This window comes from Thermobia domestica, chromosome 13 (genome assembly GCF_964235325.1).
Source record: "Thermobia domestica chromosome 13, izTheDome1.hap1.1, whole genome shotgun sequence".
Classification (NCBI taxonomy): domain Eukaryota; kingdom Metazoa; phylum Arthropoda; class Insecta; order Zygentoma; family Lepismatidae; genus Thermobia; species Thermobia domestica.
Window position 1 is genome coordinate 154137026 of NC_137466.1, and position 14422 is coordinate 154151447.

General features: G+C 35.6%; 1 protein-coding gene across 2 annotated transcripts in view; it reads right to left on the reverse strand.

Moving 5' to 3' along the window:
* LOC145668649 (uncharacterized) overlaps nucleotides 1-14422 on the reverse strand; it is a 124596-nt gene that overhangs the window by 19026 nt on the left and 91148 nt on the right. For both annotated transcript variants that reach the window (XM_081736705.1, XM_081736706.1), the window contains exon 3: nucleotides 11703-11821. In XM_081736705.1, coding sequence (XP_081592831.1) covers nucleotides 11703-11821 — 119 coding nt within the window. The remainder of the gene's footprint in view (nucleotides 1-11702; nucleotides 11822-14422) is intronic.

Consider the following 14422-nt stretch of genomic DNA (forward strand, 5'->3'; position numbering starts at 1 on the left):
TGAACATTGTATTATCTTTCAAATAATCTGTTTTTCTCATAGCAAGAAGAATTTTCAACTATTGAAATAAACTGAAATAGTGAAATCTTGCTAATGGCAAATTCTAACGTCGCGTTAAATATATCACGTCATAAGTTCGGAACTGTAAGAGATACAACGTTGAAATTTATACAGCTATTAACACTATATTTGGTGCCAATGTTGGGAAAGTTTGCATTAAAAAAAACTTTTTGAATTTTAAAATAAAAAAAAAATAAAATTTAAGAGAAAGTACCTATACTATTGCAATGCAATATCTAAAATGCTGGGTAGTGAGTAAGAAACTTTTATTATTATTATTATTATTATTATTATTATTATTATTATTATTATTATTATTATTATTATTATTATTATTATTATTCAGCTTGGATGAGGGTGCAAAGCGAGAAGAATATTGGGAAAGGATTGAAGTTATTTTTAAAAGAATTCGCAGGTTGATATCTTTCTTTATTTATTTAGGTTTTATGACTTTTAGTGTTAAGAGTCAACTTTTAAAAGCGCGCGCATCTCCCAGAAGAAAGGTAGTGACAAATCTTGCAGATGCTATTTTCCTTATAATGCTTGTTTTAAAGTTACTGATGTAGTGTTATGCTATACCGATGAGTATTCACTGTTGATGCTATGCGAGCACGAATCCACTGCTTAACGGAAGCATGATCGCAAAATCCTGGAGCACACCTACGGTACGAGAAACATTACGTCAACTCCATTCAATCTTACGTTCCACTTACTTATTTGGCTCGTTTTCCTTGAGGTACCCCCCATATATATATACATCTATATATATAAAAGAGAACGTACAAAATCCTTTGTCCGCTCATCACGCTAATACGGCTGAACCAATTTCTTTCATTTTTGGGGGGTTATTAGGATTTGGACCCTAGATGGTTTTTATCATATCACTTTAATTTTTAATTACCAGTGTCTTGAGATAATTGACCATTCAAGTGTCCATAACGTACAAATCCTTTGTTATTAGTTCATCATAGGTAAAAATAAACGTATTTATATGCAACCCGCATGACCGTGTCACTCGGCGGGTTAACATAAATGACAGGCGATATACAGCGGAAAATAGCTTGAATCTTCTGTTTAAAATTTTTTAATTGATTTGCTTATTTTTACAGACACTTTTACAATATGCCAGCACCGGGATGACCGCAGCGAAGCGGGGCGGGTTAACATAAATGACAGGCGATATAATGTTAAGATTTACTGCAATCTTCTATGGTTTTTATCATATCACTTGAAAGCGAAAAAGTAAAAATTATCTAAGTAACAAAGTTTATTGCGTTCCGGGGTGACCGCAGCGAAGCGGGGTGAACGCTGCTAGTGTAATAATATATATATATATATATATATATATATATATATATATATATATATATATATATATATATATATATATATATAGAGAGAGAGAGAGAGAGAGAGAGAGATAATATACAGCCGCGAAATCAGGATATGATCAAGGGCGAGGCTAAATCATAGTTTTCCGTTTTATCCAGTGTAAAGAAAGTAGGATTGAAGACTGTTTTATCCAGTGTATTCCTGATAGTCAAGGGGGCTATAGCGCTCCCCTTGGGTGGCCCCGCGTAGCGTAGTCGCTAACGTTCTCGCCTTCGGTGCGTGCGGTCCCGGGTTTGATTCCCGGTGGGGGCACTTGGTCGAAAAGTGTAAAACGCTTTTTCAGGCCAGCCACCCTGAATGAGGTTTTCCTGGGTTTTCCTCATTCACACCAGGCAAATGCCGGGGTAGTACGTAACTTATAGGTCCCAGGCTGCTTCCTTCCTTCCTCAATCCTTTCTTCCTTCCCTTTCCCCGGATAGTGTGCTTGCCGAGGGACGTCATCCCTCAAAACGTGACGGGCTAAATGATCTTAGATGCCGAAAGCCCAGAAGTCTAAATCCTGAAATCGCTAAATCCCTCCCCTTGGATCCGCGCCTTATCCCAGATATGCCTACCGTCCTTTTAAAAGGACACTGTGTAATACTGATTTCAAGGCGCCCTCGTCTACGCTCTATCAATCCAATGTGCTTTCTACTGGCTTATATGTTTACGAGAATGTTCAAGAAATCACTTGTGCGCTCTCGCTTTCTTTTGTTATATGTGTCGTGGTGGTCGCGTATTCTCACATGTGGTTAAAAGAATGGCAGGGAAGGACAGATGTCGTTCTGAAAGGAAAGATATTGTAAATACTATTGACTTTATTTCATTGTTGAGGGTTTGCACTGCTTGAATAAAGATGAGGTATAGTGTCCGTAATGATATTTATTTAATTTTCCTTTTAACGTTCTTGTAATTCGATTTCAATTCTCAGTGTCCTTTAAAAAGGACAGTAGGAACATAAGTCAAAAAAATTACGAAAATCAAATGTATTATGCTTCGTGTGTTTTTATACAATTTTCACTGCTGCTACTATATTTACATAACATTTAACTGCATAATGTGCAATATGAAACATTTTTATTAAAATAAGTGGATTAGTGTTCTCTTCAGCAGTTAGGATAATATTTTGAAGTACAAGGGCAAATATTATTCAATTTTCAATTGTACTCCTCACAACATAATTAACTCTTTATCAGCATTATTTTATCGCAGATTAACCTAACTTTCGCTAAGAAATTTAAATTTAGATGTTGAATAATCAAATTGTATTTTATTGTGTACAAGGTCCAAAATGTTACTGAACATATTCCTCACATCATGCGCAAATTTATCTATGACAACAACATTGTAGCTGTGGCTTTAAATGCCATACCAGCAACTCCCATGAATACTGCTTCCAGATTTCCTCAAAGGGAGAAGGCAAATGTTACAATTCAACAGCCTCATAACGTATTTGTGTACAAAACAGGAATGGGGTACGTTGATTGCTCCGATCAAATATCAGTTTGTATCGCACTACAATTCGAGGGAAAAAATGGTACTTCCCATTGGTTATTTTCCTACTTGACGCTGCAACACAAAACTCATGGCAGTTACACAGACGACGGGGAGGAAACTTGATCAACTGACATTTCGGAAAAGAATTGCACTGGCACTTTTGGAATCCAACAAATCCAGAGGGAAATGGAAACTCTTGCGCCATGGAAAAACAATGGAAAGACATGCGATTTGATCGATTGGATCATAAGCTGGTATCTCAGGGAAAGCAGACAAGGTGCCACATGTGCCACAACAAAATGTCAAAAAAGTGTGTAAAGTGTGATGTAACCTTACACGTTGGTAAATGTTTTGATGCGTACCACACGCCGAAATGAAAACAGAAGTGCAAGGAAAAGGATACGACTGAAAAATGCGCATTTTGATACCACTAAAGTGTGTATTTTGAAGAATAATATGTAATTTTTTTCTAGAGTATGTAAAAGAAAGATATGTAATGAATAAATATACGAATAGCAACTGCAAATATAGCTGGATTCTTCGTTACTTTACTTGCATTCTTCCTTTTTTTGTAGATAACATTCCAAATAGTTGACAAAAGTTTAGTTTTCAAAAATATATGATTTTTATACGTGCATGTGCCTATTGTCCTTTTTAAAGGACACCCCCTTCCGGTGAAACTGGAAGTGGGGGATCATCCTTTTTGCCTTTTTTCGACATAAGGCAGTAATATGAGCTAAAATAAAAAATATTACAACAATTAATAGTAGAAATTTTTTCAGGCATAACTGGGTTATATATATAAGACTAACATTCAGACATAGGACGCGTAAAGTTGGTATTTTCTCTCTTCCAAGAAAGACAAATTTCAATCGCTGGTGAATAGTAATTACAGTGAACACTTGAATCAGGATAGTAATTCAGTTAGCAATAACATAAATCACAAAAATGCAGTTGGTACTCAAAGAAAACCAAATGTTTCTTCTCAAGATCAATATCTATGGAAGAGGAGAAAGCAGACAAATAAATATCTGTTAATAATAAAACTACTCACTCCTGGTGATAAAAAGTTATTAGCTTTTGCAATTGATTCATTTACAGTTCGCACGTGGTTGTTTCGGTAGTGTTGTTTCGAATGTTGTAAATTTTGACAATAAAAGTTGGTTTCTTTTGTAATTCCACTTCTCTTATTTACTTTGAATACGCAGATGAAGATGGAGAAAGCTGTCATAACAAATAACTTCATGAGCTCAGAAAGCAGAACGAAAAGGCTCTTTGTTCTCTCCCCCATGTTTCTTTAGGAAGCATGAAAGAAACAAAATGTATTTTCGGAGGGTTTGATAATTTCTCCACACCCACATTTTGGAAGCTTCCAGACGTTTTTAACCATTTTTTGCGCAATGACCATATTTCTGACCCTTACAGTACAATGCTTTACACGAAACATTTTATGAGTCTTTTTCTCAACTATTTATTCAAGGCTCCACAAAACAGACTTCCCTTCCTCGTAAAGGCTTCTTTCACTATTCCCATCCTTGCTTTTATTTCACGTTTATATTTCCATGCTCTTCGGGTTTTCAGCTATAGACTGAATACACTCAAGGGATTTCACCTTTAAGTGGAAGCAGCGAAAGTGATTAAAAGCCATTTAGTATGCGTTTTTTTTTAAATTCTTTTATTTTAAATTTACAAAATCTTTCGTTAATATTCACAAATGTATTTATAATTTCTACTATAGTGCGATGTTCCATTTAGACCTCCTGGCATTTGTTAAAATATCATACTGTTGTTCCGTGGGGAAAATCGGATCTAAACCATCAGAAGTGGGGAGCAGCCGCCTTCACAATACATTTACGATGTAACTTTTGTTTGACAAATGTAATTGGATTTGCGGATATTTTGCGTATATAGACGAATGAGTGTTCTCGTACGTCATATTTTCTCATCACGTATCACTATCGCCCTACCCCAATTTTCATTCTTATCCAACTTCAGTAGCGATATCTTATCCATTGCTATTCCTTAGTTTACGGCACAACCGATACAGAAAGTTTCTGTGTGGAACTGTTTAGCCAGCCATTTATTTCAATAATATGTTCTCTATTCGTTTCATATGTTCTCTCGATTTCGTATCGTTTCCATCAAAATTTTATTGCAACGATTTATAAACCATCATAAAAGGAAATCTTTAATACACAATTATTAGACTGTTGTTTCGTACCCTCCAATTCGCCGTTCCAAATGAATTTGCGCGAATAGAATGGCAAAAGCGATGAAAATATCTAAATTTAAGAAAGGCTTCATTTAGAGACTCAGTCACTCTTTCTTTGTGGTGGACAAACACCGTGTGCGTGGGTTTTCTCGGGGTTCTCCTGTTTCCTCCCACTTTCTTCATTCCACCATTTCATTCATTACTCTTCATCACCGTCTCCTTTAGCCTAACCGGCATAACCGTGGGACGTAAAACTCAAAGATTTCATTTCATTTCATTTCTGTCATTCTGTCTTTTTTGTTCTTTCTTTAGAAGAAAACATACCGCGGAAGAAATGTGGCAACAGCGCGCTCCATTTACTCTGTACTGCAATCTAAGAGTGAGACGCTCTATAGTATAAAAAAATTTGGAGGTCTCTGAAAGTAATTTCTTACATAATGAAATTTGCTTATACTGAAATAAGTATAAAACGGACATCTAAATGCCAATATGAGTAGTGTTCTGATTTTAAAATGTCTCCTCTTTGACCGAAAATCTTAACTATTTTTACTCGTGAAATTTGATTTTAGTTTCAGGGCACACATCAGATCTAGATGAATGATCTCTGCTTCCTCCTCTTCAAAGGATTCATCCACGTTTGATGATTTGAAATCCAACATTCTCTTAATATTGAAATGCCCACTCATTTTAATTCCTCCCCCCCCCCCTCCAATCAAACTTCTTAACTGCGGTTGAAATGCCTGGCTGACCAAGTTGATGTGGTTATTACAAAGAGAAAAGTGTACACTGAACAAAGTTACTAGTTTAACTGGCATTTGAGGAATTTCCGGAGGTGTCCCGGTTATTCGATGAGATCCGCTTTTTTCAGTTGGTAAATCTGTTCAGACTGGCTCGAATGAGGTGGAAGGAATCGATCTGTGCGTGAAGTGATTTTAATGTTGCATTCTTATACCTGAAGTAGCGACAGCGTAAGAAGTGCTTCTCAGACTTTTGTAATCTTCAGAGAACTTCCACTGCTTTATTTTTAAAGGGTGTAAATGTGTGATACGCCCTTCTTGTACTAGGCCTTTTAAGTGTATATTGAGGAACACGATGAAAGCCATACCCCAGCAGGACACTTGGTGGACTTAATGTAAGCTAACGGTGGGGATTGTTGGGAACGTGATAAAAAGCCATATCTACCAACACACTTGGTAGGCCTGACATAGCTTAATGGTCAACATTGTTGGGAACGTGATAAAACCAATACTCCAAAAACACATTTGATAAGTTAATGGTTGACATTGCTGGGAATGTGATGAAAACCAACCTCCAGCAGCGAACTTAATAGGTCCAACGTAAGTTTGTGGTTGACATTGTTGGGAACGAGATTAAAGCTAAACCAGTGCACTTGGTACGCCCAACGTAGGCTAATGGTCGACTTGGGAACGTGATAGAAATCACATCGCAGCATTACACTTGGTGGACTTAACGTAACCTAATGGTTGGCTTTGCTAGGAACATGATAAAAAGCCATATCCAGCAGCACAATTGGTAGGCACGACGTAGATTAATGGTTAACATTGTTGGGAACGCGATAAAACCCATACACTCCAAAAACACACTTGGTAGGCTAATGGTGGACGTTGGTGGGTTAAAAGCTATATCCCCAGCAGCGAACTTTATACCCTATGTAGTCTTGTGGTTGGCATTGTTGGGAACGTGATGAAAGCTTTACCCTAGCAGCATACTTGGTAGACCCTACGTAGGCTAATGGTCGATGGTTGAGAATTGATAATTACAATGCAGGAAAGTGCGTTGGCCCAACGTAGTTTCAAGCGTAGGCTGGCCAACCATCAATTAGCGTCATTTATCCAATTTACCGTCATTTATCCAAATTACCCACAATTTACCATTTACTTACCATTTAAGTGAATGAAGTTATTGTCTTTTACGCTAACGTGAAGATGGCCAGCCTCCATTTCAAACATGATTCGATTCACCATATTCTTACAAAATTTATCCACTTCCTAGTAAACGGCAACGTTGCATTTTCATTTAACATTGGGCGCATAAACAGTGTACAATCCAAACGGATTGTCCGATTTTTTTTAATCCTTCACTTTAGATTGAAAACATCATATTTGGAGACGGTTTCGCCTCTTACATTTTGTTGTAACTCTGATAATAACAGAGTTACCCTATGTTAGGGGAATTTTGAGACACTTTGTATGTTAGTAAACAGCACAAATAATAATAATGAACTCCCATCATATAGGCAAACAAATGCTATTAACCTAAGTGAATAGTTCAAACACCACAAGAGTTAAAAAGAGGAAAATAGATTCGCAATAAAAGAAACTACCAGAAAGGGCTATAACGACTTATCAAAAGATAGTCGTAAACCTGGTTCGTTTGCTGGGATGAAAATCCGAAGTGGTAATAATTCTTTGACATAAAAATATTAGTTGCGATACTTAAATATCATTAATCTCACCTTTTGAATACAACTGACAACGTCTATAAACAATGTTAAACTGGTTTATTATTTGATATAACTTATAATATCCTTTTCTTAAAACTGTTAAGTACACAAACTCACTGACTAGGTAATCATAAAACCTGTCCATATCATAAACTATCCCATAATAATCACTTACATATATTAAAAACATTCTTCTTTTGTTAATATGAAATGAACATTCTACTAAGCACAGTGCATATGTATGAGTACTTTCTGCCCAAGGTACAGGTAAATATTACACAAACCAAAGTATTTTGTTGTATAAAAATGTCGCTCGACAAAGGGACTGAACATAAAAGTCATGAGTAGGCTTGGCTTTTATCTTCAAGAACCTCTGGTCCGTTTACATTAATGTTCTTATATTAGATAAGTCCATCATATTTTGATCGCACCTTGTATATCTATTCATTATATTTCACATATACATATATATATAAATACATTCATAACAATTCTTTCATTTTATCAATATTTATCTTTAATTACATTAATTATATTTATTTTATTATTATCCACTATATTATTAATATATTTCCTTATTAAAATATCGTCGCTTATTTAATTAATCGTCGACGGGTGCGATTTCGAAAAAAATGTAAAGGACAAACGTGGGTTACAAATAATATTAATCCTTACGGGCGCATTAAATAACAAATAAGTCGGATGTTGCATTTAAAGGTATACATAGTAGCACTAAGATGTTATAATAAAGAAGAATTTCTTTCAAGGTAGTCGTTGTATAATTGATTTTATAGAATAGAGCTTCTTTTTAACATAATCTTTGATAATTAAGTTTTCAACACAAATCAATCTAATATAATTAATCTTTGCTTTTAATTAATTATAAATCGAATTATAATTCCTCATATTAACAAGAAAGAAAAAAAAATCATTTGAAAATTAATTTTCCAGTCTACCTAAAACTCTATTTAAGCATTTCAAGTAATTTTAAGAATCGTTTTCATTATTGATATTAACACATAAACTTAAAATGAAAATTTACAAGAATCTACAACTAACATGAATTTAACCTAATTTCAGTAACGGTAATCAGGTTACATTCGAACTTGCATACGGTTCTAATAAAGTACACTGTACTGCGCTATCATGATTAGGTTCTACATTGTGTTGTATATGTCTTTCATCGTGATTCTGACTTTGGTATGAAGTCCCATCTCTTGATCTCCAATTACGTCTATCCACGTAGTTCGCTGCATTTCTGGAATTTCGCCATACATTACGTCGATTTTTAAATCTATTTTGACTATATGGTCTAACATACGAATGGCTACTATTAATTAGGTTAGGCGGATTCTCTTCATAACCTTGCCTATTGTGCGCATTTTGATTGCTAGAGTATACTCGGCTTAGGTTAGGTCCGGTATTATTCACACTCCGAATATTTAAATTCCGAACAGGCACCAAATGATCTGAATTATTCTTATTTTTACCCATTCCTGATTGTGGGTTCATGGCATGGTATTGAGTTTCGTAACATTGGACAAGCATCAATAAATGGCTGAAACTCATACACTGTGTGGAAAATAAGATCTGTTGCAGTTTAAATGGAAGTAAATTTCGAATCGATGCTATTATTCTCGATTCCGATTGCAAAGGATTAACGACCTTTAAGTCGTTGTAGACATTTACAACAAACTCTACAAGAGATTTGTGCAATCGAGGATTGAAGTGTTGATTTCTAAGGGTGGCATCTCTATTTGCCAGCAAAAAGTCATTTTCATAATTTGCGATCAATGCCGCTTTGAATTCCTCATAGGTATTAATGTGATCACGTATTGCTTTAAACCATAAGGAACAAGGTGGGAGTAATACATGGGGTATTAATTTCATATATTGTGATCGATCGATAGACATTATATTACATTCGTCTTGGAATTTCTCTAAGAAAGAAGTAGCATTCTCATTACACTTACCACTGAATTTGCTCATAGCTCTAATTTCACTCATTTTAACACTTAATTTTACCTTCTTTTTCTCATTCCTTGTTCTTGTTGAATGATTGTTCCTATCCGTGACGTGCTGTGTCATGACACCATCTATGTTTCGCTCATCAGTGCTCTTTGGACAACTTTCTTCTAGTATAATATCCTCATCAGATCCGGGCGAAGGCGAGATCATCTCTGGTGAGTGGGGCAGCTCAAAACGATCACTACCCAAGTTATTACGGAAAATGTTGTCTTTAGCCTGTAACGTTCTAATCTCTTCCTGAATAGTGGCTAACAACTGTGTATTTACACGTATGTTATTAGGGCCTATGTTTAGCAGAAGGGGTCCAGTTTTTTTCTCTAAAAAATGTTACTATTTTGGTAATTTCTGCTCACATTCGGTTAGTTTAGGATAGAGTTGGTTAGTTTAAGTTAGGTTAGGCTAGTTTAGGTTACGTTAGGTTAGTTTAGTTTATGTTATATTAGTGTAGGAGTCCCGCATAATTTTCCAAAAAATGATAGAATTTCGCTTATTTCTACTAATATTACGTTAGTTTAGGTTAGTTCAGGTTAGCTTACGTTAGTTTATGTTAGGTTAGCTAAGATTTGGTTACGTTCTGTTACGTCTAAGTACTTGCATCACTCATTTCTCCTGTAAATTTTGTGTTTTTTACGTGCTTCTGGACCCCTTGTACTAAACATACTCCGTTATTAGAGTTGTTGCTGACCTGAATCTTTTGCTGTTTAATGGATGATTCAATTACTTCTAAATCTTTTTTTACAGCACTAATTTCTTGGTTTTGTTGATTGTGCTTTTCTTGACAATAATCGGATATCCTTTTTAACTTTTCCTCGAACTGTGAGGAAATGTCGTTAACCACCTGTATAATTGTCTGTTTCGTTTCGTCGGATTTTTGTTCTATCCGTCTACTTAATTCTTCATATTGCTTGTTAGCTTCGTCAAATTTCAGTTCTATCTTATGTTCCATGGTCTTGTTAGATTCATTGAATTTCTGTTCCATGGTCTGCTTTAATTCTTCATTTTGTTTGTTAGCTTCGTTGAACTTCTGTTCTATGGTCTGCTTTATCTCGGTAGACATCTGCATTATTTGTCGCTGTAAAGCTAACAAGATATCTTCCGATGCCAATCCTGGTGTTACACTAGTCTCACCGCTGTCACTAGTATTTGATTCCTGCTGCCTTGTTTCGTTGTCCATTTTTCTCATGATTACTTTACCACTTCGCAATATTGTTAAGTTCGTATTCATTAACTGTAATATGAAAGTAAATTCAGCCTTACTCTTCTTCTTCGGGAATTGAATTTACAAAGTCCCGGGTGAGGTAAACCAAATTTTTATAACGACTTATCAAAAGATAGTCGTAAACCTGGTTCGTTTGCTGGGATGAAAATCCGAAGTGGTAATAATTCTTTGACATAAAAATATTAGTTGCGATACTTAAATATCATTAATCTCACCTTTTGAATACAACTGACAACGTCTATAAACAATGTTAAACTGGTTTATTATTTGATATAACTTATAATATCCTTTTCTTAAAACTGTTAAGTACACAAACTCACTGACTAGGTAATCATAAAACCTGTCCATATCATAAACTATCCCATAATAATCACTTACATATATTAAAAACATTCTTCTTTTGTTAATATGAAATGAACATTCTACTAAGCACAGTGCATATGTATGAGTACTTTCTGCCCAAGGTACAGGTAAATATTACACAAACCAAAGTATTTTGTTGTAGGGCAAAAAATCTGCTTTTGGTGAGAGGCAGGCTCGTGTCCAGGGGGAGCCCTTCCCCCCCTAAATTTTTGTTGGCCCCTAAAATTTTCGCGGTAGGCTTGCAAATGAACTATAATATGGTAATGAACTATAATATGGTTGGATCGGGCCCCCTTAACTTCAACCGGCCCCCCTACATTTTTGGGCTGGCTACGGGCCTGGTGAGAGGTTTTCGTGTTTGTTCATGTGAAATCCTCAATGCATACGTCTAGAAGCATATACACCTCTGGAGAAGCAAAAGGAAAGAATTAGAGTACTCCCAAGTGTAATAGATTTAATATTCTAACCAGATGTTCAGTAATACTTACAATCTTTGTCTAGTTTAATGACTCCTATGGTAAGGCCAAAGCACAACGTGGTCGCCAGAAACAGAATGACGATTAGCTTCTTTTCTAAAGGTGATCGATTAAACCACAGCTTATCCAAACTGTAAAATAATAAATATAATTAATCGAAACTAAACAAATTTAGTTGTACATATATATTTAAAAAATACATAATATTAATGACCTAAAAGTCGTTTAATAAAATATTGTAAAGAACATTGTAGAAGACGTACCCAAGAACAACTGAAATTGCAACACTGAATGCGCGCGTTTTGTAGTTATGAATCTGCTGTAGCATACCTGCCGGTGACTCTTTGTCAAATTCATAAATCTTCCGATAAAATTAGCCGAATGGTATTTTACAACAAATTTTTATTGTTGAAAAATTTGAATTCATAATGTTCTTTCGACGAATGTCTTAATAGCCTATCGAACTCTCTCCTCCTTATTTCTGCTCGTCGGAAGAAGGTCAGGTCCTGGCAGGCCTTCAGTAGAAAAGTCGTTTCTTTTAGATCGGAAAAACCACTCGTAATCTTGATTTACCCAAAGTATCATCTTTAACATTCTTAAAAGTTTTGCTAAAATACAACGGACTCAGCTGCCGCTACGCGTAAAAACCCAAAGGCACCACCAAAATGAAGCACAGCACACAGACTGCCTCTATCAAACAGACTAGCACGGGAAACCGCGAGCTAACAACGTCTAGTGGCGCATTCTGTTAACAACAAAACGCTGGCATGCTGTATTCTAGTTATTTTTAGATACCTCTTCTCATATGTTTAAAATACATATTAAAAGCATACCAAATTGATCGTCATAAAATGTCCAATGTCCTCGTTTTTGATAATAAAGTCTCGATTCCAAGAACGTATATGATTTTCACGTCAGACTTTAACGCCAACGAGTCATGATTCAAATATGCTGGTGTTTTTATGCAATTATGTGGGTCGATAAGTTAATCTGTTTCCACTAGGGATGGCCACAAAGTTCCGGTTCCGGCGGAACTGGAACCCCGAGGAACCGGTTCTCGGAGATCCGGTTTTCAGAACCGGTTCTGGTCCTGGATCCGGAAACCCGGTTCCAGAACCTGATCTTGGGAACCGGTTCCAGACCTGGATCCGAAAAACCGGTTCCGGAACCGGATCTTCTAGAATTGGATCCGTTCAGACCCGAAAACCGGTTCCACAAGGAACCGGTTCTGGCCATCCCTAGTAGTTTCCACTATAAAGCGATAAGGCAGTTAAAAATAGAAACAAATAGGCTGTAGCTGTATTTTGGATCCAGTATTCAATGGCTGGACCACATTGCATATTAGCCACTGTGCTCTAAAAAAGGAGTAATGTAATGCTAGAATTTTTGGTGCATATACGCTCGACTGTTTTTTTATAGCGTATATGCAGCTCCATATACGCTCCTTCTTTCGTAAATTTAAGGTGAGCATACATTGGACTATAAAAAAATATTAGATGGTATCAGTAGTTAGGGGTGGTTACTTCTGGCGCATTTCCCCCTCCTAATATTTTTGTTCAGCGCAGAAGGAACCAACTAATTATTCAAAGTTACACGGCGCAAAGTATTTCCATAACTACAATGCTAAAGTGAGATTGAATATGCTTTTATGACATTTAAAATCATAAAAACTTATATCTAAAAACTTACAATCTAAAATCTTACATCTAAAACTACAACTCTTCTAACTTATAATGACCCCATGGTAGGGTATTGATCCCATTAACGTTGGTGCCGTTTTCCAGGACCGTATTTGTTTTTATGAGATCGCATAGGCTTTTATGACATTTAAAATCATAAAAACTTACATCTAAAATATTACAATGGAATCGTACACAAAATATATTTACTGCATCTTAATCTCCAGCTTCTAAGCTTTCATTTGACACTTGAATCATGAAAATCCGTTAATAATTAGCTTTAAAAACTCAATGAGAAGGAATACATACAACTCCGGAACAGATGATCTGTCACTGATTCATTTTGAATGATTCCAGTACCAGCACAGGACTGTCTAATCCGATTCTCTTTCCTTCTCCTCATGTCAACATACATATATGCACTTAGCAACTCTCTTCCTTGAGCACAGCTTCTAGCTAGCAGTGGACAGAGAGCGCTGTATATCAATGACGTAGTCTCCTTCGGAGAGAATACATCATACATGACGTCATTGAATCCGTGACGTAGTCTTCTTCGGGGAGAATACATCATACAATCCTTTAGAGAGAGCATGAGTATAGAAGCGGTAAATTCAAAATATATAACAATAAGATTATCTATATCTTGGTTCCTATTGAATATTTTGGGAATCTGATTGCATTTTTGGATAGCCCATATATGTATTGCGGGTTGTATAATTTCAGGGGCAATTGTTGCGGGTTGCATAACTTCTGAAATTTCAGGGGCAAAAATGAAAAATGCTTATACCATTCTTATTTATAGACATATTTTGAAAATTCAAACGACAATCGATAGAGACTTAAAAGTACTATTTTCATGTATAACTGGTTGCCTACCTTTAAGGATACGATTCCGATTTTTAATAATTTCACTAATTATTGTTACTTTTGAAAAATAAAAATACTAGCATAATTACCACAAAATTCTAAGACTTTTTTAAAGAATAACATTTTCCCGAAAACTCAAAAATAAACCCGTAAAAAATTCCCGAAATTTCGAATTAGTTATAACTT